Source organism: Mesocricetus auratus, unplaced genomic scaffold (assembly GCF_017639785.1).
Source record: "Mesocricetus auratus isolate SY011 unplaced genomic scaffold, BCM_Maur_2.0 Super-Scaffold_100008, whole genome shotgun sequence".
NCBI lineage: Eukaryota > Metazoa > Chordata > Mammalia > Rodentia > Cricetidae > Mesocricetus > Mesocricetus auratus.
In genome coordinates, this window is record NW_024429192.1 from 78,273,132 (window position 1) to 78,300,433 (window position 27,302).

General features: G+C 55.5%; 1 protein-coding gene across 4 annotated transcripts; it reads right to left on the bottom strand.

Moving 5' to 3' along the window:
* Positions 1 to 963: 963 nt before the first annotated feature.
* Positions 964 to 25,936, bottom strand: Ints1 (integrator complex subunit 1). 4 transcript variants are annotated; one of them, XM_040751257.1, is made up of 47 exons: positions 25,590 to 25,936; positions 24,784 to 25,074; positions 23,130 to 23,326; positions 22,891 to 23,028; positions 22,624 to 22,783; positions 22,426 to 22,531; positions 22,144 to 22,330; positions 21,904 to 22,049; positions 21,665 to 21,806; positions 20,640 to 20,816; positions 19,905 to 20,013; positions 19,431 to 19,551; positions 19,039 to 19,116; positions 18,258 to 18,415; positions 17,719 to 17,815; positions 16,410 to 16,501; positions 16,259 to 16,319; positions 15,018 to 15,215; positions 14,626 to 14,755; positions 14,178 to 14,357; positions 13,955 to 14,104; positions 13,007 to 13,186; positions 12,814 to 12,918; positions 12,524 to 12,691; positions 12,216 to 12,327; positions 11,032 to 11,274; positions 10,382 to 10,528; positions 9,816 to 9,914; positions 9,429 to 9,553; positions 8,852 to 9,106; positions 8,138 to 8,297; positions 7,855 to 7,995; positions 7,538 to 7,724; positions 7,336 to 7,459; positions 6,724 to 6,854; positions 6,147 to 6,234; positions 5,841 to 6,067; positions 5,588 to 5,711; positions 4,976 to 5,109; positions 4,694 to 4,886; positions 3,757 to 3,884; positions 3,245 to 3,357; positions 2,429 to 2,542; positions 1,913 to 1,983; positions 1,624 to 1,715; positions 1,381 to 1,490; positions 964 to 1,299 (listed from the first exon to the last, which is right to left on the bottom strand). In XM_040751257.1, the coding sequence occupies exons 1-47, from the start codon at positions 25,726 to 25,728 to the stop codon at positions 1,184 to 1,186; spliced, it is 6,744 nt and encodes a 2,247-aa protein (XP_040607191.1). In that variant the 5' UTR covers positions 25,729 to 25,936; the 3' UTR covers positions 964 to 1,183. The 4 variants fall into 4 exon arrangements, with proteins under 4 accessions (XP_040607191.1, XP_040607190.1, XP_005080043.3 ...); XM_040751256.1 differs by having other exon boundaries at positions 22,144 to 22,336; XM_005079986.4 differs by having other exon boundaries at positions 11,032 to 11,193; positions 25,590 to 25,935.
* Between the last annotated feature and the right edge of the window lie 1,366 nt (positions 25,937 to 27,302).

Consider the following 27,302-nt stretch of genomic DNA (forward strand, 5'->3'; position numbering starts at 1 on the left):
ACCATCCAGGAGGACCATTACTGCCTCCCCTACCTGTACTGAGACACAGGTCTGCTGCTTTGAATGGGTGTATGAAGGCCTGGTAAGGACCAGACTACCTGACATTGGTTCCTGGTCCTCATTCCTTGTCTAACCTGGTCCTCCAAATCATCCAGGAATCCTCCTGGGAACAAAGCCAGCCTTAGTACACTGGGGCCCCTGTCACTGAATCCACATCACTGTGGAAGACTCAAGGATGGGAGGCAGGTACAATAGCAGTCAGCAAGTGCATTTGGGAAGGTGTGTGGGTAAGTAGACCTGGCTCAGCGGCTACCATGGGCACGGGGATTGCCACTCTGAGCCTGTGTAGCCCAGGTCATCACCAGAAGCGATAGGACTTCTGGAGAACTTGAAGCTGCAGCTGGTTTTCTGGGGGAACAGTGCCCCCAGGTGGCCAGAGATAGAACAGCCAACCACCAGGGCCAATCCTGCAGGGGCAGTCTGGGGAGATGGCCTGCACCAGTCAGTAGGAAGGTCCCCTGGCCACCCTGAGGATGGCTCTGATTCTAACCTGGAGGGCAAGAGCTGTCAGAGACAAATGCCACTGCAGAATGGTCTGTCCCACAATTTCCCCTCAGGCACCCTGATGTCCCCTGGTGGATGGGAACTGGTTATCTCTGGGGCCACCCACAGTGCCTTCCCAGAATCATAGGCCACTAGGGCCATTGCTGTCTGCACCACAGAGCTCCATCATCTGTTTGGGGTGAGATCACTCCGCCTGGCTGATCTTGGGGTAGAGAACCCAGGGCCAAGCAGGCCATGCCCCTGGAGACAACTGGTCAGTGTGTGTGGTCTGCAGGGTTGTCCATCAGGGATGCTCAGGCTTTGTCCCCCACGTCTCTGCTCAACGCCTTCGAAGTCTTGCACCACGTACAGGAACCCAGGCCACACAGGACACAGGAACACAGGACACCAGACAGCACACAGGGACTTAATGTTTCATTTAAAGTGGTCCTCAGTGTGCTTTGCTGGCACACCAATCTCTCCTTGCTATATGTCCGGTCACTGGAAAAATGGCGAGTACTCAGACTACCAGCACCAGTCAATGGCTGGAGAGTTGTTCTCAGCCTCATGGGGCTCAGGGATGAGACGACCACAAGACAGGCTTGCTGGTATAGCTTGCAATCATGATGACCACAGTGGTTCACATGACAGCCTCCATGTGCAGGATCTTCAGGGCCTCCGAGATCTGGGCGCTGGTGTCAATCTGGCCATACATGCCCACCAGGAAGGCTCGATGCAGCAGCACAGCCGCATGCTCTATGGAAGAATTGCAGTCAGACAGCTCTGGGCCAGCAGTGCCTCCCAGGGCAGCAGGTGGGTGTTGGGTGGATGGCTCACCTTGGCAGAGTAGGGTGTACTCTGGCAGGTTCCTGAGGGCTGTCTGGACTACCTCGAAGTCCCGGCTGCCCAGGCAGTACATGAAGGTGGGCAGGAAGTCAGCGGCGATGCTGCAAGAGACATGTTCCAGGGGTACTGCCCCATGGCCCAGGTCCCCAGGAGCCTCCCCAGTCTGCACTGGCCTCCTATGGCCTGGCTCAGCTAGCTGGGCAGGATAGTGCCCTGGGTTGGGGCTTTACTCACCTGGGGTTGTTCTGGATTGAGCGCAGTGCGAGGCTGAAGGCCAGGTTGCGGCAAGACTCCTCCGCTGAGCTCATCAGCCGCTGCAAGTTGGTCTGCTCGGGTGGGAGAGGAGTGTTACCAGGCAACCGTGGAGACTCAGCCTATTGGCAACTACAGGGCCTGTTCCCAAGGTGCCATGGGGCAATGGGATAGCCTGCTTGGCTTCCTGCTTCAGGTTGGGGCAGTGCCCAGCTCACAAGCCGCAAGATGAGTGCCACCCTAGATCCCAGGTCCTCCCAGTCTCACTCACCGAGAAGAAGCCCAGGACCTCAGGTCTCCGCCGTGACATCTCATCTATGTCGCTCAGAGTCTCGAGCACATCTGAGGACAATGGGCCAGGTTGGAAAGTCTAGGAGGACCTAGGGGGAAACCTCCTTCCTATCCCAAGATACCAGAGACAGGAAGGGCCAGTCCCCAGGTATCCCGGTTCTCTAGAGACAGGAAGGGTAGTCCCCAGGTATCCCGGTCCTCTAGAGGCTCCCCAAGATGCACCAGGCACTGTGTGCTATGCTCAGTGGTTATCCCGACACTACACCCTCCTTCCTGTTTGGCCTTACACTGGTCTCCAGGGAGGACTTGACAAGCGGCTCACCTTGTGATCAGACCCCTCTACTCATTCCCTGGTTCTCCTCTGAAAACTGACGTTCCTATCAACCACCCTGCTGGGTCTTCCTTAAGCACCTCATTGCTTTTGGGGGTTCATTGTGCTATCTGAGCAAACAGCACAGTGCATCTAGGGTGGTTCAGGAGCAGCTGGCTCACTCACCCTCAACAGCCTGGCCCCGGGAGAGTCTCTTCATGTGCGGAGCCACGTCAGCTACAGTCAGTGGGGTGGACAGGGAGACACTGACCAGGGGCAGGGAGCCGGCTGAACGCTCATCTGTGAAAGGTGAGTCAGGGTCAGGCAATGGCTGAACACAAACTCAGCCAGACCTGCAGTCTCCATGGAAAGACTATGCCCACCCTAGAGGCACACTGGCCACTACCCAGGATGCAACAAAATGATTGGTACATGTGTGGTTACCGGGGTGGGGGAGTGTCATGTGGAAGGTGGCATTCAGGAGCTGGGCTACCCTGGGAGACACAGCTAAGACCTACAGACAGCCTAGGAGAGCATTCTCTTGCTTCTGCCCTCAAGGTGCAAGTCCACATGGGAGACTGGTGTCTGGACATAGTATGTCCTCTGTGAAATAGCTTCTGTGTGCTTTCAGAGAGGCCGGCCAGTCAGTCTAACCAGCACAGGCAGCAGGGCCTAGCCACAATCATCAAGCCAACAGGCATCGTTGGCTGAGTCACTCACCTGCCAGTGACCATGTCAGCAAAGGATAGAGCCCGCCTGTGGGGCATGTGCCACCACCACACAAGTAAGGCAAAAGACCCTGACCTAGGGACCAGCCTGCCCAGGAAGCATCGAGGTTAGCATCTGACATGGGAGCAGAACCCAACATTCCCACAGGATGGTTCTGTTCAGTGTGTCATGGCACTGCCATGCCCAGGCATGAGACAGGTGAGGTTTCAGGGCTCAGCTAGACCCACCAGAACCCTTATTGCACTCCACCGAGGAGCCCACCTGTCCCCTCACCTTCGCCTTCCTCATCCAGGCCTTGGTCCGTTCTCCCGTCCCGGCTAGGCAGGCTGAGCCCCGCCAGTAAAGACTTCAACATCACCAGGTCACTGTTGTCAAAGGACAGGTCACTGTGGAGAGAGCATGGGTTCATTTTAGAGCAGTGGCTCTCAACCTGTGAGTCACTACCCCTCTGGCAAACCTGTCTCCAAAAATATTTACATTATGATTCACAACAGTAGCAAAATTACAGTTAGGAGGATTGAGAACCACTGCCCTCGAGGAGGGCAGGCGAGGAGAAGCAGCAGGGCAGGAAGGATTGCCTGGGGCGAGGTCAGTGGAAAATAGAGAGGCAGGGAGGGAGGGAGGAAGGGAGGGAAGGAGGGAGAGGGGAGGAAGGGAGGGAGGGAGGGAGGGGAGGAGCAAGTGGGGATGAGGGCTCCAGTTCCAGCAGGACAGTCATGTCTGAACTGTGCCTCCTGGCTCAAGCCTGGAGCCACCAGACAGCCACAGCAAGTGTGGGGACTCACTGGAGGGGCTCCGCGTGCTTCTGCAGGAAGGCCACGGCTGCTGGGGCACTGCAGGCCACGTACTTGTGGATGAACTGCACGAACTTGCTGATGAAGGGGGCTAGATGGCGGGAGGACTTCCGGTAGTTCTGGAGAGAAGGCAGAGTCACCAGGGGCTTCCTCGGACCCTCTCTACATGACATGTGACCCCCATGACAGCCTCGGTTCCAAAGTCAGGCTGACTGGTGCCTGGCACTTTGGTTATTAGATTTTATTGTATGAGTGTTTTGCCTGAATTTAAGTCTGTGTACCACATGAGTGCCCAGTACCGAATCTGAAAGAGGGCGACAGATCCCCTGGAATTGGAGTTTCAAATGGTTGTGAGCTGCCATGTGGGTGCTGGGAACCAAACCCAGGTCCTCTGCAAGAGCTGCCGCTGCTCTAATCACTTAGTCACTGAGCCCAAGCTCCAACCTCTGGGCTTTTCCCCCTTCCTTTTCTGTCTTGCTCTCCTTCTTTCTTTCTGTTTGAGATTGTCTAACCTATATATAGTCTCACAATATTATAACCAAGGCCAGTCTAGAACTTGCAATCCTCCTGCCTCAGCCACCCATGTGCTATTTGCAGTTATGCACTGCTGCTATGCCTGACTAGTTTGACTTCTGTCTCTGTAACATCACATCAAAGATGTACAGACGAGAGCATGTGATGCCAACAACAGCACGCAAAGGGGCTTAGCACCAGGGGTCTAGAATATGGGGGTCCCCAGGCAGGGGATGCTGGGACTTATGGTTCAATATAGGGTTGGTCTTCAGACAGCAGAGACAGAAGCTCTGTCTGGCTTTGTCCCTCACTCCAGGTTCTCCTGTGGGAGCAGAAGGAAGCCAAGCAAAGACAAGCGGGAACATGGCAGGATATTCGGGCTGAGGAATGTGAGGACAACTGGCCTGGCACCCACCAGAAGCAGGCGGATAAATGAGCGCAGGCAGTCCCACAGCGCCCCCTGGTGCTCGCTCTGGAAGACACGCGGCTGCAGCAGCTCCAAGATGCCCAGCACGTGCAGGAAGAAGGCCAGGTGGTTCTGCTGCCGGAACTCCTGGAAGTTCAGGTGTGTGCGGCCATGCAGGAGGGCTGCAATCATGGGCAGGTGCCTGGGGGCCAACAGAAAGGGACCCCTGGTCACATCTTCCCACAAGACACCCCAACCCCACAGTGTGCCCACAGCTGTGAGAGTAAGCACCTCAGTAGCAGGATGGGGTGGGCCACAGCCAGCTTCCGACAGGCCATGTTGGCATCAGCCACTCTGCTCTCAGAAGACCGGGAGTCACTGGTATCTGCCAGGAACGTGATGAGGCGGTGGATGAGCCCATCCAGCTGTGTGTGAGGGAGAACACTGGTCTGCACCGCTTGAACTGTCCCATCCCACGAGGCAGCATCATGCCCAGCATGGACTTTTGGAGATCACACCACAGGCAGGAGCACTCATGTGGCCCCTCACACAAAATTCCAGAGGACACAGCTCATCACACTGCCAAGGCACAGTGGCGCTGGCCAGGATGTGTAGGAGGCAGGCAGGTTCAGGGACGTTCTTGGGGTAGCATGGCACTCCCCTCCTGACGGAGGCCATGGTGTCCACATTACACGATAGATATGTGCCAACTTCTGTCTGAGCACATTGTGGGGAAGGGCAGTGGAAAGCAACCCTATGTACCCAGGCCGCTCTTCCAGGCAAGAGCCCACCACAGCACCCTTCAAGGCTCCACAAGGTCAGGTGAGGCTGGCAGCACGGCCCTCCCTTCCCTGCTCAGGGTCTGTGGGCTGCAAGGCTACAGCAATAGGCTGTGTCCCTCACCTTACAGATACTGCTGCTGGTGGCACCTTCACTCTGCAGCAGGACCTCGGGCACCGGCACCCGGACCTCAGGCCGCTGCAAGTACAGCTGCAACAGTAGGTCTCGGCAGCGCTGGCCCAGCACACTGCAAAGAGCAGAGGGCAGAGGGACTGGGTTACGGGGTGATGTGGCCAGGGGAGGGCCATATGCTGAAGAAGCCACTCAAGTGAGAGCAGTCATCTGCAGCAAGGGGACACAGTGGGGACTCAGGTACCTGTCCCCCCATTGCTGGATGCAGCTGGTCAGGTGCTCCGTCACTTTTCCGACACTCTCACTGTTGCCACGGCAGCAGCTAAGCAGCAAGGGCAGTCGGGTCTGGATGAGAGTGCGGGCGGCACTGTCCCCATCCTGGCTCCTGGTCTCTGCCTCAGACAGGATCAGTTCCACCAGGCTGAGCAGCTCTGGGCCCTGGACATGAAGCACCAGCTCCTCCCGGCGCTTCTGCAATCAGGTGGCCACAGGTCAGTCCCAGGACATGCAGCTGCCACCCGCAGGTTTGGGCCAACTTCTTGACACTTGCCTGTGGAGTACGCTGGTCCCGGCCCTGCCAGATCCGTGGAACATGGATGCAGGCCCAGAGGAAGTCCAGGGAGGCTGAGGGGTCGAGCCTGGAGGAAGCAAGCAGGTATCTGAAGCCAGAACCAGGGCAAACTTCCTGGAAAAGGCCTCTGGAAAGGGCCACCACTGTCCTGAGGAGGCGCTGGTACACAATGGCCAGACAACAGGGGTCTCCCTGACCCCCACACTCCCAGGTCCTGTGTGTGTGAGCTGGGTTCCCATGACAAAACTCAAGCACAGGTTATGCCCTCACTAGGGGCCTGCCACCAGGCTAGATAGGCAGCTTCTCACGGTCCCTCTGCCACCTACACCACAGCATGGACTTAAGCCAAATTCTCCACAAGAGAAAATGTGGCAAGAAGATAGGAGAGGTTGGACTGTCTTGCCCTTGGTGAGGGGCTGGGCACCAAAGGCAGTTGCGGGAACACTGGTGTCCTAAGGCACTGAGCACACAGGAGACCCTCAGGAGGGGCTTGCTGCCCTGAAGCAAGGTGCAGGGGCATAATGCATGGCGCCCAGGGATTTGGGGCTGGCCTCACCTCTGCTCCCGGCTCTTGCCTAGCAGGACACGGATGCAGCGGTGCAGTGTAGACCAACTGGCCTGGTGTGTGAGAAGGGCTAGAAGGTAGGGGCGGAAAGACAGCACCTGGGCACTTATGTGGCCTTTACCCTGGAGAAGAAAGAGGTTGGGATGGTTTCAATTGGGCCCAGGGACAACCAGTTCTGATAGGTCATGTCAGCTGACCATGTTCTGGTGGGGCCGCCCTGGAAACAGCAGCAAGGGGCCAGGCCTGGCACCATCTCCTCTCCACCATGCAAGGCAAGGCCCCCGGTTCTACCCACCTTCTCCATCTTCCCCTGGGCAGGGTTGGGCTTAAGTGGCACTGCAGAGTCAATACCCTTCCATGTTCTCATCTTCCCCATACCTCTAGCTGACCTGCGTTCTTTAGATTTTAAGGTCTGGTGGAACTGTCCTACCTTACCCCTACTCCAGCCCTAGTCCCAGATGTGGCTGCCAATGTTGATTCAAAGAGATATACACTACCTGTACTAGGAAGCCCAGGCCTGGCTAATCCCAGCCCTCCTCTGGGAGATAAAAGACACAAAAATCAGCAGCACTGTTGGAGGGCACTGGCCACTGTCCCTGTTACCTTTCTTCGTGAGAAGAGCAGCTTCCGCTGAAGATCAGGACAACTACTGACCACTTCTGGGTCCAGCGTCTCCAGCCAGTCCACAAGCAGCCCAGACGCTGGTCCCAGGCGCATGGTCTCCGTGCTGCAGGGCAGAAGGATCAGAACAGAGAGCAGGCTGCAGAGTCACCACCCTCCCACTCTCTAGTCACACCCCACCTACCTGGCACCCTCTGCATCCTGTTTGCTAGGGCCTAAGGGCTCATCCTTTTCCTGCAGCAGCAAGGAGCTCACCACCACAATGGGCCCAGAGGCCGAGCTCGGACAGGAGGCCTCTGCGGTGGCTGAGAAAAGCGCTGTGAGCAGCTCTTCCAAGTGAGGGGAGCGCACTTCAATGAGGCCCCGGAGCACTGTGGGACAGGAAGCTGGCTGAGCGGAGTAGGCTTACAACCTGGAGTTCCCCAAGGCAGATACACACACACCTCAAGAGGTTCCATGTGGGGCATAGGGGACAGGGAACAGCATTGGGTTTGGCAGTACCTTTGCTGATGAGCTCAGGCTCCACAGTGCACTTCTCCCCGGACTTCAGGGTGGCAATGACAGCCCTCACAGTGGAGTTGGCCACCTCCAGGTCATGGTGGAAGTTCAGGGCCTCAGCCAGGTGCAGGAGCCCACTGCGCACTGTGAGCAATGAAGCAAACCATGGGACCGATACCATGGCTCTGGCTTGCCCACACACTTACAGCCTGCCTCTCTGAAGGCTTGGCCCCAACGCATTAACAACACCCAGCCCCCGCACACCTGCTGCCCTCAGCGTGCTCACCATCGCTGATCCTGCGTCTCGCTGAGAAGCGGGTAGCAAACAGCTTGAGTTGGGCCTGCAAGGGCCCATCCTCCACAGCGGGGCTGTCCAGCCACTGCAAGATCTGCATAAGCACTTTAAGGAAGAGCGAGGAGAAGCCGGTGTCCTGAGGAACAGCACGCTGTGGGGACAGTCAGCCATATGTGAGCACACTGACCGACACAGAACTGCAACAGCTCTGCATGGGAAGTAGTCTGCAACCTGGTACCGGAGTCCAGGGCCAGGACCCAGGATCATCCCACTTGCCACTCAAAAGCAGTCTCTTGAATGCCAGGATGACCTTGAAGGAGTTTAAAAGCCTGTCCCTTGAGGAGGTGCCTCCACTAACAACTCATGGCGAGGAGAAGAAACACAGGTGTGCACACATACACAGCACACACATAGATGCACTCACATGTGCGTGCAGACAGGACAGACCCAGACCAGTCTGCAGACAGGATGAGAGACCTCACTCACCCTCCACTGCAGGACCCCCACCTCCACCCCTGCCCCAAGGTAGCTGGCTTTTTGTATTTAAGGGAGTGTAGGCCTGCTGAGGAAAGCCTCAGGCATGCTGGGGACTGTATCAGGCCTGAGGTTGGGTTGGGGAGATGTCCAGCTGCCTGCAGTAAGCAGAGTCTATCCATTCTGGGTCACCAGTCTCCTGCTGCCCTTCCCTCCCGCCAGCTCATGTACCTGGTATTGGTAGAGCTGCCGCATCAGTGGGCAGGACAGGAAGTGGCTGTGGTGCATAGCCAGAGCCAGAGTGCCACCATGCGGGGAGCTCAGCAGTGTGGCCATGGCCTGCAGGAGGCGCACTGTGATGCCTGGCACCTCGGGGTTCCCCTGGCGGACACGAGCCAACTCTTGGCCCAGGGCTTGCTGCAGTGCCAGGGCAAGGGGGCGTGGACTGGAGCTCTGCCACCGTGGGTCGGGGCTCAGTGGGAAGATCTGAAAGCAGAAGAGTGAAGAGTGCAGAGGTCCCAGACCCCTGTGGCTCCCATGTATACCATTCTTCAAGTCTGTCTGATTCGGGCTCAACTGCACGACTAAGGGACCTAGGAGCTGGCTGGAAGAGTAGCAAGGGACCCCAATACCCCAGGAGTTGCTGGGAAGGACAGAGGTACCTACAGTCCATGTGGTCTAGGTAGGAACCCAGAGCTGGATTTCATACTGAGAGCATGGTGAGTACAAGATAAGTATGTAGTAGTGGGTAGACACACATGCCATAAGAGACAGGGAGGGTCACAAGTGCAGGGAGTGCTGCTTGTACCTGTAGGAAGATGCCAGCCAAGTCGTCCTCAGGGCCGAGCACTGGGACCTGTGTCCCTGCCCGAGTCCTGCCCTGGCCTGGTGGGGGCTCAGGGCTGCTTTCTGGCTTAGGAGCCTCTGTGCTGTCTGCAGAAAAACAGGAAGCATGTGACCTCAAAACTTTCTGATAAGCTTCTGGTCCTGTCCGCCAGGGCCCATATGAAGGGTAGATCCAAAATAAGAGCCCCACTGGCTGGAGGCTGGCACCCGCCAGGGAATAACACATAGGCCAAAAGCAGTTCAGGCTGGTCAGTAACGTGTGTAACGTGTGTAACGTGTGTGGGTCAGTAACGTGTGTGTGTGTGTGTGTGTGTGTGTGTGTGTGTGTGTGTGTAGGGAGGCCTTGTACCTCGTCGGGGTGGCAGGGAGGCCGTGAGCAGCGAGTGGAAGGTCTGGCCTCCGGAAGCACCTCTCTCATGCTGCACCTCCACCAGGTGGGCCATGTAATCTGCAAAACAGCAGCCAAGGGATCACTGGGGGTGGGGGAAGTCAGTCTGCCTTCCCGCAGAACACAGGACCGGTGGCTGCCACACCACACCCAGCAAGCTCTTCTAAGATTGCAGGAGCTAGCTGTGGCGGTGGTGGCTCACGCCTTTAATCCCAGCACTCGGGAGGCAGAGGCAGGCGGATCTCTGTGAGTTCGAGGCCAGCCTGGTCTACAGAATGAGTTCCAGGACAGCCAGAGTTACACAGAGAATCCCTGTCTCAAAAAAACCAAAACACAGACTGCAAGAACTGAGCTACGGATTCCCAGCAGAGGACCTAGGGTTCCCTCCAGCCTCAAAGTCAGTCATGATGGGAACAATCTAGTATCAAGAGTTCCAGCACCTGCCACAAGTGTCAATGCCCACCCGGCCCAACAACCATATATTCCAGACCCACAGGGCCAGTCTCATGATCCCCAGGGCTTCTTACTCTTGTCCATGATATTCTGCTCCAGGGTCTGGGGATCCTGGGCCACTGCCTGGTCCAGGTACTGCAGTAGCTTGCTCATGCTGGACACAGGGATGCCAAAGGACTGTACAAAGAGCAGTAGCTGCTGGGGTTCCAGGTCCTGCAGGGCTGTGGGCAAGGCATGCTCAACTACCCACTGGGCTATCCAGGTCTGTCCCCAGCCCTAGCCCTGCAAGCGTAGCCCTCAAATGCCCCACCACAGGGCCTGGCACTGATGATCTCTACCACATGCAGTCCACTGAGGCTTCTATTAGATAGAAGATATAATATCACCAAAGTCCCTATGGCTCACTGGAGTCCAGACTCTTCACCCAGTCACCTAATAGTTTCCCTTCCTGCCTGGGGCCAGACTGAAGGACCCAAGCTAGGCCACGCCCAGCCCCCACTGGAATCCTCTGCTCAGTGCAGCTTGCCTACAGCCCACATGCCCTCCGAGGACTAACCCGAGAGCCCTGACACCACCTCTTGTGCCTCTAGAGGCCAGGTCTTTTATAGCCATTTCTTCCCCAGGCCTGGTCTCTGAGCCCTCAGAGTTCCTGGAAGGTGTGACAGGAGATGGTCCAGCCTCCCAAGTGAGAAGCTGCCTCTTCCCCAGCCCAGCCTTGCTGTACCAGCATCCACTAGCCGGGGAACCTCGGAGCGGATCATCCGCAGCTTCAGCCAGTCGGGCAGCAGCAGGGCCTCCTCAGAGGTGTCCACCAGGAAGGCTGTGGGCAGGGGCTTCTTCTCAGGAAACCAGATGTCCAGCAGTTCATGAAACTCGCCATCACCAGCTTCAGGGAGGACACAGGGAACAGCAGTATCATCTGAGGAGCCATGAACCCAAGAAGGACCATAGACCACCGAGGACTGTTCTTCTTGCAGTGGGTGAACACCGAGGTTTTAGGGGAACAGAGAAGGCTCAAATGCAGGTGAGGACTGACAGGGCCCTCACTGGGCACATCACTTCCTATCACCCTGTCTGCTGTTTGCTGGCCTACAGTACCCTGGGTCTGTGAGTGAAACGTAGCTTCTTGCCCAAGGCCACCATACTTGCACTCATGTGACCACAAGAACCCAGCACAAGCTTCCTGTCCTCACAGTGCCTTCAGCCTTGGGCTCTGCAAAGCCCAGGAGACCCAACAAGACGAGACAGCATGAAGTCAGTCTTCCCTGCTGTCCTTTCTCAGGGCAACATAGTGGATGGACACACACTCCAGATGACAGTATGGAGCAGAGCTCATCCACATGCCCCATAATTCCCAGTCAGGGCATCCTACACCCTTTCCACTCTCTTAGGCATAGCTGGGTACCTGTTGGAAGCTGCCAGTGACCAGGATGAGAGAAGGCTATTGGCCAGAGGGGTTTCAGCCAGACTACTTTACCAGACTCTGGACTTGGCCACTGAGTTCCCAGGTCAACCTACAGGACCATGGGGATGATGGGAGCTCGACTGTACAGAAGACACTCAAAAAATGAGGAGGGAGGGCGCACTCATGCTGCACTCAGCAACTGAGGTGCAGTGGGCAGGGCACACCCAAGCTACGCCAGAGGGTTCTTCCCAGACCATCCTAACTAGAAGCTGAGTTTAGAGAAGCCCAGGATAGCTGGGCAGTGGTAGCACACGCCTTTAATCCCAGCACTTGAGAGGCAGTAGCGGGGGAATCTCTGCGAGTTTGAGGTCAGCCTGGTCTTCAGAGCAAGTTGCATAGCTAAGGTCTATAGCCATAGGCTACATAGAGAAACCCTGTTTCGAAAAAAAAAAAAAAAAAAAAAAAAAAAAAAAGGAACAAAAAGCCCAAGACAGATTGCTTACCACGGGGTGGGCCCAATGTTAGCAGGATGACCATGGCGTGGACCACAAGGATGTGCATGGTGGCTGTCTCCCCACTGGTCCAGCGTAGGAACACTTGGTCCTGAGACTCTGACTGTGAGAAATGTGGCTCAGAGGGTAGGACTGACCACGGCGTGTGCCCATCCTGCGCCCCCGCTGCAGCATCACCCCTATGGAGCGTATCCCCTAGCTATAGACTGCCTCAGGCCACCTCATACCCTCCTCACTCCTCTCGCTCAGCTCTGAATACCCTGTCCCACTGGTTGGGTTGCTGCCCACTTGGCCCTCACCCAACTGTAGACCTCCTCTCCCTCCTTGCTCTTGCGCATGCGCCGCACGTAGCGGGAAAACACGGACAGCAGGGCACTGAGTACAGCATCGGAGGCAGTGTTGCATGACGGCTTTGAGAAGAGGTGCGCCATGATGGTGGAGCGCTCCACGACCAACCGGGCCACATCCTGAGTGGGGATAAGGGCTGTCAGAAACTCCGAAGATTCTGGTCAGGAGGAGTCCAACCTCCTTGACTCCTTGTTCACTAGCCCAACAGCCAGTCACAACGTTGGTGGCAGAATTCTCTCACCAGGGCCAGGTCACTGTGTGGGCCCTGCTCCTCCACTGGCGTATGCTGGGACAGGTAGATGAGGTAGGCGCTGATGGTCTGGGGGTCAGTCTCCATGTGGATGGCCTAGGGAGCGTGGGCAGATGTATGAGCAGGATCCTGGGGAGCCTGCAACCACTCCTTCCTCCCAGGACTGGCCTCGCTCATCCCTTACCTGTTGCAGAGCCAGGGCAGTGGTGGTCCTCACGCTGTCAAACAGGGGCAGCCTAGGCAGGTCCCTCAGCAGCCACTGATAGCCCTGCAGCGCGTCTGCCTCTCCTACATCCTCCTCCATGGGGGGCTCTTTCTCCTCCTTGTCACGAAGGCCACCCTCAGACAGCACCAGTGACAAGCCCTGCAGATACACACACAGCTAGGACGGCCTGCCCTGGTATGCAGGGGGCCCACCCCACTCTCAGAAGCATGCCTGTCTCCTCAAGCCCCACATAGAATCACAGCAGCTCCTGGGTGAGGAAATTTTTCCAGCTCACTGTTGTCACCGTGATCGTGAGGAGAAAAGGAACGTGAGCTGAGTTCTTTAAACTTGCTTGCTCTTGGAGACAGGTTTGACTCTTAGTCCAGCCTGGTCTCAAACTCACTATGTAGTCGGCTGGTCTGGAAACTCCCACCTCAGCATCCTGAGAGCTGGGATTACTAGGCTGCCCATCATACCCAGTGTAAAATACTTGTTAATAGCTTTTTTCTTTGGTGTTAGGGATAGAATAGAGAGCCTGAGCCTCAGCGCAGTGCCCTACACAACCTTTCTCGATATGGCAAGCTGCAGTTTGTTCAACCGCTCTCAAAGTATGTCACCATCCAGGGAAGGAGCCACAGACAAGAGACAAAGGGCTCCATTTCTTGCAGACTAGACAAGCGGCACCATGCAAATTAGCAAGAAGTCTGGGAGAACCAAGTGGTTATCCAGTGCATACACAGAGAGCCAGGCTGTGGCTCAGCAGTAGAGCGCCTACCTAGAATCCCCTAGTGAGGGGCTGGGGTGAGGCTCAGTGGTAGAGCACCTGCCTAGAATTCCCCAGTGAGGGGCTGGGCTATGGCTTAACTACCAAGTGTAAGGGTGTCAATCCCAAGGGCCCGTCACCGCCACACCAAGTCTCTCACTCACCTTCATGGCCAACACCCGGGAGGCTACCTGTGAGGAGCCCAGACGCCGGAGGAAGTAGTCGAGTACCTCACATGTGGTCTGCTCATCTGCTTTAGGGCCCAGCAGTAGATCCTGCAGGCGGCCCAGCAGCTGCCGCTGTTTCTGCTGCCTCTATGGACCGAGAAGAACTGTCAGGGCCGCTGCTTGGGTAGATCTGGTGGGGTAGACAGCTGCACACCCTTACCTGCCGCTTCTTGGCCTTCTGCTCCCGGCTTTCACCCTCCTCATCCTCCTCCCCTGAGGCAGTGGCGTCAGCTGCATCATGCAGCAGGAATTCACACAGGCACTGCACAGGCAGCACATCCAGCGAGCCTTCGCTGGACTGCACCAGATCTGCTAGCCATGGCATGGACTGGGAGGAGGCCTGTGTGGGCAGGAGACAGCTTATCATCAGAGGCCCAGACACTAAGCCCTGAATCCTCTGGCCTGCAGGTGCTCAAGTCTGCCCTCTGCAGGGCAAGTGGCAACCTGCAATAGTCAGTGTGCATATGAGCCACCCATGGTGTGTCTGTGCACCACAGCATGCATGGATAAGCTGCTCACTGTGCATCCTGACACATTCTGCCTTTGGGAAAACCTCTAGAAACTTCTCGGCCTGTGGTTCCCTCCACCATTCTCAAGGCAGGTCTTACCTGGCGCTGGATGATGTGCAGGAGGAAGTCTGGATTACGGCTGCGGCACAACAGGTGTCCGAGGCGCAGTGACTGGTTGAGGGCCTTCACCTGATCCAGGATGTGAGGAGGTGGCCTCCGGGGAGGGCCTCTGTGTGTCATGGGGGACACGAGAGTCAGAACAAGAGTCAGAAGGCCACACATAAAACACTGAGTGCAAGTGCAGGATATGTTTGTCCCAGCCCTGCTACCAAGGGGTGGACACCTCAGTTAACCCCAGCACCCTAAGGCCTAATCCCAGAGATCCACACCATGTGGGGGCGGGCGAGCAGAGTAGGCAACTCAAGGTCAGCTCTGCCTGCTTCTCGTCCGTCTGCCCCCAGATCTGGGACTGGGGGAAGGGGGTAGCATACTGAGGGTCCAAGCTGGTTAGCTGGGACAGGAGGAGGCTACTGCTCTCGGTGATGGTCTGCTTGGTGGAGGCGGCAGCCAGGTGGCCCTCAAAGGCCAGGATCTCCTGCTTCTCCCTCTGAGATATCTGCAGCTCACGGTTGATCATCTCCGTCCTCGTCTCCTCGTCCGTCAGCGTGCACGGTGGGTATGAGTAGTTACTGGAGACCAAAAATGCAGGCCTAGTACCCACCCCTGCATATGGGCACCCAGCAGGCAATGTTCAGGGTCAGGCACACAAGGCTGCTATTACAGGAGCAGAGTCCAAGCACTAGGCCGGAAAAAAGCTGTCTAGTTAAGCCCCAGCAGCTGCAGGTTCCAGGGACCCAGCAGTCACTTCACACAGCAACACTGCTACCTTCAGCATGGAAACTAGTGTCATACTTCCAGTGTCAAGGACACCTGCTCTGCCACACTATGTGACACCATATCACATCTCATGGAACCCTTGTTCATTATGACAGCCCCACAGAGGTACACAGGTTTCTGGGAGGCACAAACACTCCCCTTTCTTTTACATGCTCAAAAATTTGTCTCCTTGAGGAGTCCCTTCCACAAAGTCCCATGTCCTATGTCTCCCAGGCCTAAACCACACACCCAGTATCCTACACCTTAGCCACACATCTGTTCCTCAATGTCATGGCTGTACACACACCCAGTCCCCAGTGTCAATCACACACCTGTCTTCAATATTATGGCCACACACAAGCCTGATCCCTACAGTGTCAGTCCTTAGGCTGCAACCTAAGGCCATGACTGTGTGTGGCACCTGCCTGGCTGGGTTGGATCTAATACAGCAGCAGTCTTCACCCTGACGCATATGAGCTTCAATACAAGAATGAAGAGGCTCCATTAACTGTGCTAAGCACTGTGTAGGTTACTATGGCTGTGGGCCTGCTGCATTCCCCATGGGCCAGGTCCATCATCCATTCTGCTCCCCACTGTCTGCCTGGTTTGTCTTCTTCCCAGGCTGCAGTGTACAAGCTGCCCATCTTGTGTGCACAGGTCCTATCACCTTGCCCATGGGCTCCCATGGTGATCGCTAGAGCCACATTGCCCAGCCCCAGGAAAAGGAGCGGAGACCAGCGAACAACAGACTTGGCTTCAGAAACTGCATACAAGGAATCAGACACCAGGAGTGACATAAATAATATTCCTCTGTACAGCCCCACCCTGGGATGAAGGACGGGGCTCACCCACTTACTTGGTCATCACCATCTCCATGAGCATCTTCAGGGTGGGATACTCCTCCCATGCAGCCAGGCCTAGGGAAGGAAAACAGCATTTTCACCAACCTCACCTGTAACCCTAGTTGGTACCTTGCTAGGCTCTGGTCCATGGTGAGGACAACTTACCGATGTTCTCTGGGTTAAAGGCGGCAACAACCAGCAGTAGGGGCCAGGCCTTCCAGTAGAGGGTGGAGATGGCAAGGTTTGGGGGTTGATACCTAGAAGGCAGGAACATCAACAGTATAAGTTCAGTACCCTGAATTCAGGCCAGGCCAGTTCTATTCCCTGGAAACCAAGTAAAAAAAAGCCAGACATGCTGGGCTGTGGTGGCACATGCCTAAATTCCAGCCCTCAGGAGGTGGAGGCAGACAGATCTCTGAGTTTGAGATCAGCCCAATCTACAGAATGAGTTCCAAGACAGCCAGGGCTACACAGAGAAGCCCTGCCTTGAAAAACAAACAAACAAACAAACAAAAAAGCCAGACACAGTTGTACATACTTGTAATCCTAGTGCTAGGATGTGGAGACAGAAGGAACCCTGGGGCTCACTGGCCAGCCAAACGATGAGTTCTAAGTAAAAAGGTAAGAGACCTCTGCTCCAAAAACAGGGAGCAAGATGGCTCACGGAGTGAGTTTAATCCCCAGGACCCAAATGTGGAAGGAGACAACTGATTCCCACAAGTAGCCCTGACTTCCACACACAGTCTTGGCATGTGTACTTTACATGTACACACGCACAAAATAAATTACCCCACTGGAAGTGCACACACATGCACACACACACACACCCTTAAAATAAACAAAACGCCTAGAGAGATGCCTCAGCTGGCCTGATGACCTGCAATCAAATACAACACATACGCATACTCCCCTTCTCTCAATAAATAAAACAAAAATTTTAAGTTAAAAAAAAAAAGGCGCCGGGCGTTGGTGGCGCAAAAAGCCGGGCGTTGGTGGTGCACGCCTTTAATCCCAGCATTCGGGAGGCAGAGGCAGGCGGATCTCTGTGAGTTCAAGACCAGCCTGGACTACCAAGCGAGTTCCAGGACAGCCTCCAAAGCAACAGAGAAACCCTGTCTCGAAAAACCAAAAAAAAAAAAAAAAAGCTGTGGTAGTGTGTGTCTAGTATTCACAAATCCCTGGGATCTACTGTTAGTTCTGAAAAAATAATTTAGAGAAGCCAGACATAAAGGTGCATGCCTTTAGTCCCAGCACTCAGGAAGCAGGGGTGGGTGGATTTTGATTTTGAAGGCAGCCAGGTCTCCACAGCAGTGAGAGACCACCCAAAATAAATAAGAGACCCCAAGAAGCCACAGGAGAAGGAACCACTCACACAGGAATAGAGAAAGGCTGGCGGCTGTGGGCCCTGAAGCCAGCTCCACCTCAGTCTTGCTAATGCAAGGCCAACCTGCCAGGAACAGGGCTACAGCCTTACCCTGGGGGCAGCTGGATATTCTCAGGGTGGTGGTAGGTGCACAGGTTTAGAACTGCATCTATGAGCTGGATCCGCTCTACCTTCAGAACTTCCACATCTGAAATCCAAAAGCACCTGGGTTCCAGAGTCTGGCCCAGGTCTCAGTGGACAGTGGGGAATAAGTGGGAAGAGAGACTGGGACTTTGCTCCAGGCAAGGCATGTGTGTGACTGGTACCATGGCATGGTGGGCCAAACTAGGGAAAGGCACTGGCCCTGCAGATGGCAGAACCTGACAGCAGCCCACCCTGGGGTTTGAGAACACAGAATCAGAAGTGTCATGCTCAGGATCATTCCACCTCCCCCAGATAGGAGAGGAGAGCCGAGTTACTGCCCGGGTTCACCTTGTGGGAGCCTGGGTGAACTGCAGGGTCAGCCAGGGCACAGGGGAACCTCTAGATCCACAATCTGGGTACCCAACCTCCCAGAGGGTGTGAGATGCAGCTGGGCCGGTGGGACCTCAGGCTTTGTGGAGGGAAGGGCAAAGCACCAGGGGAGTTACCATCAGCTTGCACAGCTGCAGCTCGCTTCACAAGGTGGTCAGCCAGTTCCATGGCATCCGCAGGGCCAAGAGGCAGCTCTCGGGACAGTCCAATGACAAGGATCCTCATCAGGGTGTCCTCCAGAATGGGAACCTCTGAGCAGAGGCGCAGGAAGAAACTGCAGATGATGTTGGGAGATGGGTGGTGAGGGGCCAGTGGGTCTCCTGTGGCCAGTGGCCAGACTCCAATCCACCTTTCCATAGATGTAATCTTTAGTCTAGTGGTCTGTGCAGAGAATGCACACTAAATCCTGGGCTTGAACAGATAAGGAGAGAGTGAGAAGCCACTGCCTCCTCTACCCCATGGTTACTCGTTCATGTGTGGATAGATGGGCTGTATGCAACCCCTGGAAAGCAGCTGGAAACGTAGCACCTACGGTAGGAAGAGTACTTGGGGTGCAACAGGACAGCAGTGTCTACTAACTAGAGGACAGCAGGAAGGAGAAGGGGCAGAAATGCCGGTGACAAGTGGGTCAGAGCGGGATGGCAGGTCAGCCAAAGAAGGGAACCATGGGAGTTGGAGGGACTGCCTGAGGGTGTGACCAGGGAATGGGGAAGAGGCAGGAATTTGGGACAGACATCCCTGCAGATGAAGAACGAACAGTACAGAGTATGCAGGATGGACCTACCCGCCCAGCACCTGCTAAGCAGATGCCCACACGCTGCGCTCCAGCTGCCCTGCCCCTGCTAAGCAGATGCCCACACGCTGCGCTCCAGCTGCCCTGCCCACCCCAACTCTCACTTGCGGTCACTCTCAGGTGGCCAGTTGTCCCACTTGTAGTAGGTCTCGGGCTGTTCGGTGAAGAGCACCTTGTGGAGGCTGTAGGGACAGAACAGGTGTCAGTCAGGATGCAGCTGCAGAGGGCATCTCCCACCCCAAGTGTCCCATGGGGGCAACTCTGGCAAAAGCTGGTGATGGAAGAGTGCTCAGGGTCTCCTAGTTCCTGAGCCAGCTGCCCACAGTGGCCACTAGTGACCAAGCGAGGCTGATGGGGGCTATGAGGAAGGGAGGCCCGCACGTGGCTCTCATGCCCAGGGTCCTAAGGGGCTGCAGTCAGTGGCTGCAGCAGAGGTAGCAAGCGCCTATCCAAAGTGGTACCCAAGTAGGAGGCTGAATGATGGGCTGATTCTTACCAATGCACATAGTCCTTGGGTGCAAGCTTGCTGATGGATGGGACGACAGTGTGAAGCCACCACACTGCGTCACGCTGGATGGCTGCAATCTGGTTCTGAAATGTGCGTAGCACCTCGAGGTCTAGGGAGGTGAGCAGGCTCATGGGTGCCCTGCAGCCATGGCCTCAAACAGGCCACGCCGCTATGGAGACAACCCCTGTTCCCAGTTATGGGCCTCCCACCCCACTCTGGGCCTTAGTGAGCAGGTTCTAAGCACAGACAGTCCTCCCAGCCAGATGGCAGGAGGGGACTGCTGCTTCCCCTCTCCTCCTCCAGAAACCATGGTGAGGAATACCCCATCACGCCACCACCACTCCCTACCCCCCCCACCCCTATGCCTGGTCTCCAGGAGTCAGCTCAGCTTCAGGAATGTGCAATTACTCAAGGCTTAGTTCTTATGTCCTCATCCAAAGACCCCAGTCCAGCAGGTCTTACTTCTCTTTTCTCCTTTGTCCCAGGCGATGCCAGCCTCTTTCACCTGGGCTGTAATGCCCAGCATCATGGACACGGCCAGCACATCTGTGATGTGGACCACAAACCGCTCCTACAGGCATACAGAGTGGCAAGGCTGGCATGACAAGGGCCCCTCCCACATGTGTACACATGCACAGCAGACAAAGACACATAGGCAACATAGAGAGGAAGCCAGCATGTGCCTACATTTAGAGACTACCAAGCTAAGATAAGAGCTAGCAGAAGCAGGTCTTGGGGTCCAGGAGTTGGCCACACTGAGCCAGCTCCTGATCAGGCTACAGGGAAAGGACTCAACCAACAGATCTATACAAATCCTCTCCCCAGTGGCATACTACACTGCCACCACGGTGGACTGCTATCTTGCCCAGGGCCCTGGGTATCCTCCAGCTCCCCACTTTATCGGCTCAGCAACACCTCTTCCCGTCTCTTGCTCTGCACCCCCAGTCAAGCAGACTTCTCCCTCAGGTGCCTCCCAGTCACTCCACTGTACCACCAGCTGAGATGTCCACATCCGTGCTGGGGTCACCAGCGCCCTTATGAGGACTGGAGCAACACTCCTGACTTCACCCTTGGATGTGTGTACCACTGAGTCCATGTCTGCACACGAGCCTGGCACGTGGACGTGGCCATCCCCAGTAAACCTGTCAGAGCCCGGAAATGCAAAGTGGGAGGTGGCGAGCAGGGACCCCAAGGCACCTTAAATTCCATTTCCAAGTACTGTGGCTCTTTGCGCTCCTGCATGAGTCCCAGGCAGAAAGCTTGGAAGTTGATCTCATGCTTGGTCTGCTTGATGATCTCTCGCAGCAGGGCCCTGGAGGCACGGAGGTAGTCATCCTTGTTGGTCAGCAAATCCTGGAACACCATGGCTAGGAACTGAGGCAGAGAGAAGCCACAGGAAGCTGGGGTCAACGGCCATCTAGGCACATGCCTTTGCCATACCCCATCAACCTGCCAGGACCTCACTGGGACCTGCAGAAAGCCTTCTCCTGGAGAACAAGAACCTCAAAAACCTAAGCACCTAACATGGTAGGATTGTCCAAGTTCCTAGAGCACATCTTGGGCTGCTTGTCCTGAGAGGAGGTACCAGTCTCCTCTTCATGGATATGAGCTCTTAAGGAGAGGAGGGCATGCCATATTTCACTCTCCTGGTAGTTGGCAAGAGGGGAGCCAGTCCTCTTCTGACCAGGGAAAAAGCTAACTGGCAGACACAGGAATGGGGATACTATACAGGCCCACCCCACCCAACCCACCTGGACTCAATACCAAACACCAAAGATGCTCCTGTCAGCAACTACCCAATTAATTGTCTTAAGACACTGAGCTAAGAAGGCAGCCATCAGGCGTGGCCAGAAGCTAGCACAGTGCCCAACAGCCTGGCTCCTGCTAAGCATAACAGTGCTTCTTGGGTCTCGAGAGATGCCAGACCTGACACCCATGAGCTAGGACTCCAGGCCAGGGCTGGAAATCTATGGAGATGTCTGCTTGTTTTAGAAAGATGCCCAACCAAGAAGGTTGCACCAGGCTGGGGCTGGGGCAGTTGGGGGGCTCACTCAACACTCAGTGCTACCTTCTCCTTGTGTGCGATCACAAGGAGGGTTTAGAAACTGGGAACCAATGTGTCTTCCCACCCGAAACCAGGAGCTCCTCCCTGTGCAGTTCCACAAGCCCCCAGCCTCAGGGAGACGCAAGCCCAGGGGCTGGCTCATACTCAGTGTCCCCACCTTGGGCGCCAGCTCAGAGCTGTGCTGCAGCACAGTGTAGAGAATCTGCATGTTGTTGGGGTTGCGAGCATTGGAGAGCTCGTTGAAGATCACAAACTTGATGGTGGTACCCAGGTTGTCCTTGTGCGCATTCAGCAGCTCCCTGGACACAAAGGCCGAACGGGTGAGGGGGCAAAGGCCAGGCTCCCGTGCTGCCCACTGGCCTGCCTCATCGCCCACTGCCCCAGCCAGCCTCATACCTGATGCAGAGCATGTAGTGGTTGAGCAGCACCTTGGGCTTGAGGCGGATCTTGATCAGGTGAGAGATGGCATCCATGTCTTCTGGTCCATGCGAGTTGCAGTTCATGCACACAGACATCAACAGGTCCTGGGCTGGCCTGGTCAGCTGTAAGGAGACCAGAAGACCACTGAGCATGCAACCACAACAGCCCAGACCCCCAAGGAGACCCCTCACGAACTGTTTCAGCGACACAGCGCACCTTGGGGTTCTGCAGCCACATCTCAAGCCGCTGCACAGCCAGCAGCCGCACCTCCTTGTAGCCACAGGTGGCTGTGAGCAGCCGCAGGAGGTTCCTGGACACGTTGTCGATTGGCTGGCGCCGGTTCAGCTGGTCACGAAGCATGTCCAGAACATACTCTTCCACGCTCTCTGTGAGTTCATCGTACCTAGGCCAGAGGGGGGAAAGGGAGGCCAGGAAGGATGCCAGCTCCGGCGCCCACCCCCGTTGGTCTCCTGAGACTGGGGCTGACAGCACACCTACCTTGGCATGAGCTGCCCCTCCTGCTCAGGGCTCAGTTTCTCCTCAGCAATCAGCAATTCTGTCTGACTGTCCTCCTCTTCAGTGAGTGAGGGATGGGGGCTACTGCCTGAAGGCACCATGGAAGCCAATGGGTGCCTTCTCCCAGGGATGCGGAGGGTAGTGCCCTCAGCCCCCACCAGACACCCTGACATATCTTACCTGCACCAAGGTCACCTCCACTGCGCGCCCCCTTCCCCTGCAGCAGTACGCTCTTTGGGGGCATCTTGGTGTTGAAAGCTGTCTGGATGTTATCCACGAAGGTGCGGCAGTGAGGGCTGTCCACCCAGATACGCTCACCCAGCGAGTCCTCAATGTACACCTACAGCGAGTTATGTTTGGACCCTGCCTGATGCTGCCCAGATACCCAGAGCAGGGGCATCCCCTCTACAGTGCTCTGCCCACTGAGTCCCTGGAGGGATGACTCACCTTCACGAAGATCTCAGGCCAGTTCTCATCCTCCTCGTACGCAGCCATGAGGAGATTGCAGGCCAGTACAGATACTAGGCTGTTCCCTTTGGCCTTGAAGTTGACAGAGGCATCTCTCCGCAAGAGGCTGCATAGGGCCTGAAAGGAAGGTAAAGTTACAACTGTCATGAGATGCCTCACACCGCACAGAGATAGCGGCAGGTCCAGGGATGGTGGGGAGAGCAGGCTGCCAGTCTCACCTCAATGACGCCCTCTGTGGCAAAGATGTTGGGCTTGATCTTGGCCAGGTACATGAGGCTCAGGTAAAGCGTGCTGTCAGGCTTGGCCCGCGTCACCTTCAGCTGCTTCACGGCCCCACACAGCACTCCCTCTATCCTGTCGTCATTGCCTTCCAACTCAGCAGCTTCAATCTCGTCCAGCAGAACAGTGGGAAGAACTGACCACATGAGAGGTTCAAATTAGCAGGGGTGAGGGTAGAGGTCACACCCAGAGCCACAGGAGTGAGCGGAAAGAAGAGGCAACACAGACGGATCTCACCAGTACATGGAAGCTCTGAGCAGGGTTAGGGTTAGTGCCTTTCTTCCCAACCCATGGCCTCACAAATGCTAGGCAGGTGCTCTACCACTGACCCAAACCTCAACCCCTCACTAGGGAATTCTAAGCAAGTACTCTACCACTGAACCACACCCTAGCCCCTCACTGGGGGATTCTAGGCAGGTGCTCTACCACTGAGCCACACCCCAGTCCCACACTGGGATTTCTGGGCAGGTGTTCTACCACTGAGCCACGCCCCTAGCCCCTCACCAGGGGATTCTAGGCAGGTACTCTACCACTTAGCTATACTCAATGGTCCTTAATTTACTTTTTACTGTGAGATAAGGTCTTGTTAAGTGGCTGAGACTGACCCTGAACTTTCAAGTTACTACTTCAGTCTCTCAGGAAGTTGAGGTGATGATCCTACACCACCACACCTGCTACCCTCTGAGCCTTTCAAATGACATCTCAATAGCAATAGGTAATGTAACTTTATGAGATACAGCTTCATCCAAATCTGCAGGACAGGACTGGGGCGGTGGTGGCACACGCCTTTAATCCCAGGATTCGGGAGGCAGAGGCAGGCGGATCTCTGCGAATTCGAGACCAGCCTGATCTACCGAGAAGTTCCAGGACAGGCTCCAAAACAGTACAGAGAAACCCTGTCTCGAAAAAACCAAAAATAAAAAATAAAGAAAAAACACTCCCAGCGACATGCAGACAGTGGTGTCTGTTACTGGAGTGCTAGGTACTCAGAGGCTGGCACAGAGCTAGTGGGCGACAGGTCTACACTACAGGCATCATGGAGCTGTTATGAGTCACAGAGTGGGGCTGGCTGTAGCTCAGCATCAAGACCTAGGCTCAATCCTGGCACCATCAAAGAAGTCACTGGATAAGTGACCAAAAGCAGGGGAAAGTTAAACAGCTTCACAACCACAAGTGCTAGTGGGAACAGCAGGGCAGTGGGCGCAGTCATTTCCCCTCTAAGGTCTCTTTGGTGTTTCTCGGGATCTGTTTTCTACCTGGAAAATGGTGCCAAAATGCTCCCTGTCCCCAAGAGAGAAACTGTGCAAACGCCCTCCTCCCACTTGAGGACCAGGCTAGAACCCCTGGGTGCCACCACACTTGGTGCACCTCCTCCAGCAGGGCTCAGGACAGTGCTGTCACAGAAGGGCATGCCAGAAAAGTGACAGAATGAAGAGCTCTGCGCAGTGCGGGCTGGGAGGCAACCCCACAGGGAGCCAAGAGCTCATCACACCCATTCCTGCAGAAGACCCTGCTGTGCTAACAGAACCAGGCTGGAAGTGGCCCCAGTGGGCACTGGGGGGACGGACAGGATGAGGGGAAGTCTGACCTTACCTTCAATGGGTACCACAGATGGCTCTTTAATTGAGGGAGAAATGGCTCGTTTTTCTGCAACTGCGGCCTCAGCCAGACGTCCCAGGGCACTCAATGGGGGAGTAGAGGACAGTTTGGGGCGCTTAGTAAGGCCAGTCAGCGCGGAGGTACCAGTCAGGGAGGCTGCAGCATCTCTCTTGCGCTCTGAAGGCAGCCCAGAAGGGGCCGGCTTCAGCAGCGTGGACGCTGTCTTCGATTCATTGGCCTGACCCTTGGACCCCAGAGCTATAAAATCTCCAGGGGGAGGATGTCCTGCAGGAAAAAGAACACCCATGTCTGTGATACCTACCCTCAGAGCAGAAAAACAAGACCCAGAGAACACAACGCAGAGCCTAAGATTACTCAGCAAGACCCTGGCAGAGCCAGTGATGGCTGACAGTGATTCGGGGCTGAGTACAAACTAAGCCACCTTTAACTCACAAGTACTGGTCTACTTAATTCTTAATGAGTTTCTTCAAAAGGAGCATGAATCTCACTTTACAAATAGACACAGAGCTTAGGTAATGTGTCCATTGACACCGTGAGCAAGGACCAACTCCAGGACCCCAATCTAGATCATTCGGCCTCAGGGACTGTGATTCTTCCTGCTCCAGGTACCCTGTCCTTCCTAGATGTTCAGCAGAGCCTTGTCTTTCATGAGCCCCCAGGGTAGCTATGTCTACAGGAACCCTGGGTTGGGTGACCACGTCCTGCAGGGATGCTATGTTGGATGACACTACCCTAAGTACTCCTAGGTTAACTGAGTCCCACCGCGCGCGGGGACGCACCTGAGGGCTTGGCGGCTGCGCTGGGCCTCCGTACGGTGGTGGGCTTGGCTCGGTTCATCCTGCCCGCGGCCCTGGCGCCCCTCGCCGAAGCGCCGTCACCTGGGAGGAGGCGACGGGAGTCACTCGCTCGCTCAGTCATTCATCCCTCGCGCCGTGGCCACTGGGCCGAGTGCCCAGGGCCTCCCGCCGGGGTCACAGAATGGGGCCGAGTGCGGTGCACACGCGGCCGGACGCGGAGACCGATGTCACCGCAGGGAGCGGAGTTCACTTGAGTGCACAGACCTCTCACCTCCTGTACATCATACTGCAAGACTGCAGCAGGGCCACCCCGGAAGTGGAAACTGATCAGTGCTCACACTCAGCGCTGATTTTTTTTTCACATAACCGGAAGTAAAACAGACCCGAAGGTGGGCAAGAGGAAGAGACAAGAGAGGCCCGCAGAGCGTGCACAGTGTGTGCACCGCCCCCTGGCGGCTGGAGGCTGAATAGACAGTCTCCACGCCTGTCTGAAAGTTCCACTAGTGAGGCACAAACTGCTCCTGCCTTATTTTGGAGATGAGACTGGTCCTAGCTCTAAACGTCAGAATTCTACTTTTCTATTGATCCATCAATGACATGCTCCGCAGTCAGGAATGCTGAAGGCCTCCTACAATGGCCTCTGGATTTGACCTGCTTTGGACACCTCCCTCTACATGGAGACTAGGGCCCAAAGTCTCCTTCAGGATAACTGCTGTAAGCTTCCTACCTCTGTGGAAGCCCCAAGATCTGACCATGTTTTCTTCCCAGTGCTGAGTGCCTGGGAAGGCTGCCAAGATACTGGGACAAGGACAAAATTCCAGATCTTTCTTTGGGACCAACATGGTCCTGAGACGGGGTGTGTGTGTCTGTGTGTGTGTGTGTGTATTTACATATACATGTGTGTGTGCAATTGCTTGTGTGTATGTGTGTATACACACACAGATGGATGGATAGATAGATATTCCAAGGCAGTAGAATTAGGATTGGGAGCCCAAAACCAGGCACCTTAGTAAGTTTTCTCCATGATGGCCAGCCTCCTTGTTGCCAACAGGCCCAGGAATGTCTAATAAATATTTGTGGGCAAACTGAAGGATGTGTGTAAACACCATGGCACTGAGGGAAGTTCCAGATGAGAGCTGGGCTTCAGCCTCAGGAACATGCCTCCTGATGCCTCCCAATGCCCACAGTTTGGGGTCTTTCTTACTGTCACCCCAGGGCTGCAATAGCAACCAAAGGTTAGGGCCAGCAAGATGGCCCAGTGGGTGAAGGAGTTTGCACAGCAAAGCCTGGTGACCTGTTTAATCTCCAGACACATAAAAATGGAAGGAAAGAACCCAACTCTACAAAGTTATCCTCTGACCTACACATGTGTGCCATGGCATGCATGCCCACACAAACATACCATACACACACATACACACAATAACAATAAATAAAATTTAGATTAAAAAATATGAGCTAGTGATGTGGCCCATGCCTTTAATCCCAGCACTCAGGAAGCAAAGGCAGGCAGATCTCTGTGAGTTTGAAGCCAGCCTGGTCTACACAGCAAGTTCCAGGACAGCTGGGGCCACATAAGAGACCCTAACTCAAAACAAAACAAACAAAAACTGAAAGGCCTGTTTACTCTGCTAGGCCCTATTGACAATGTGGCCCAGACCAATCTCTGAGTCCTGGTGAGGACGTGCTTGGGGA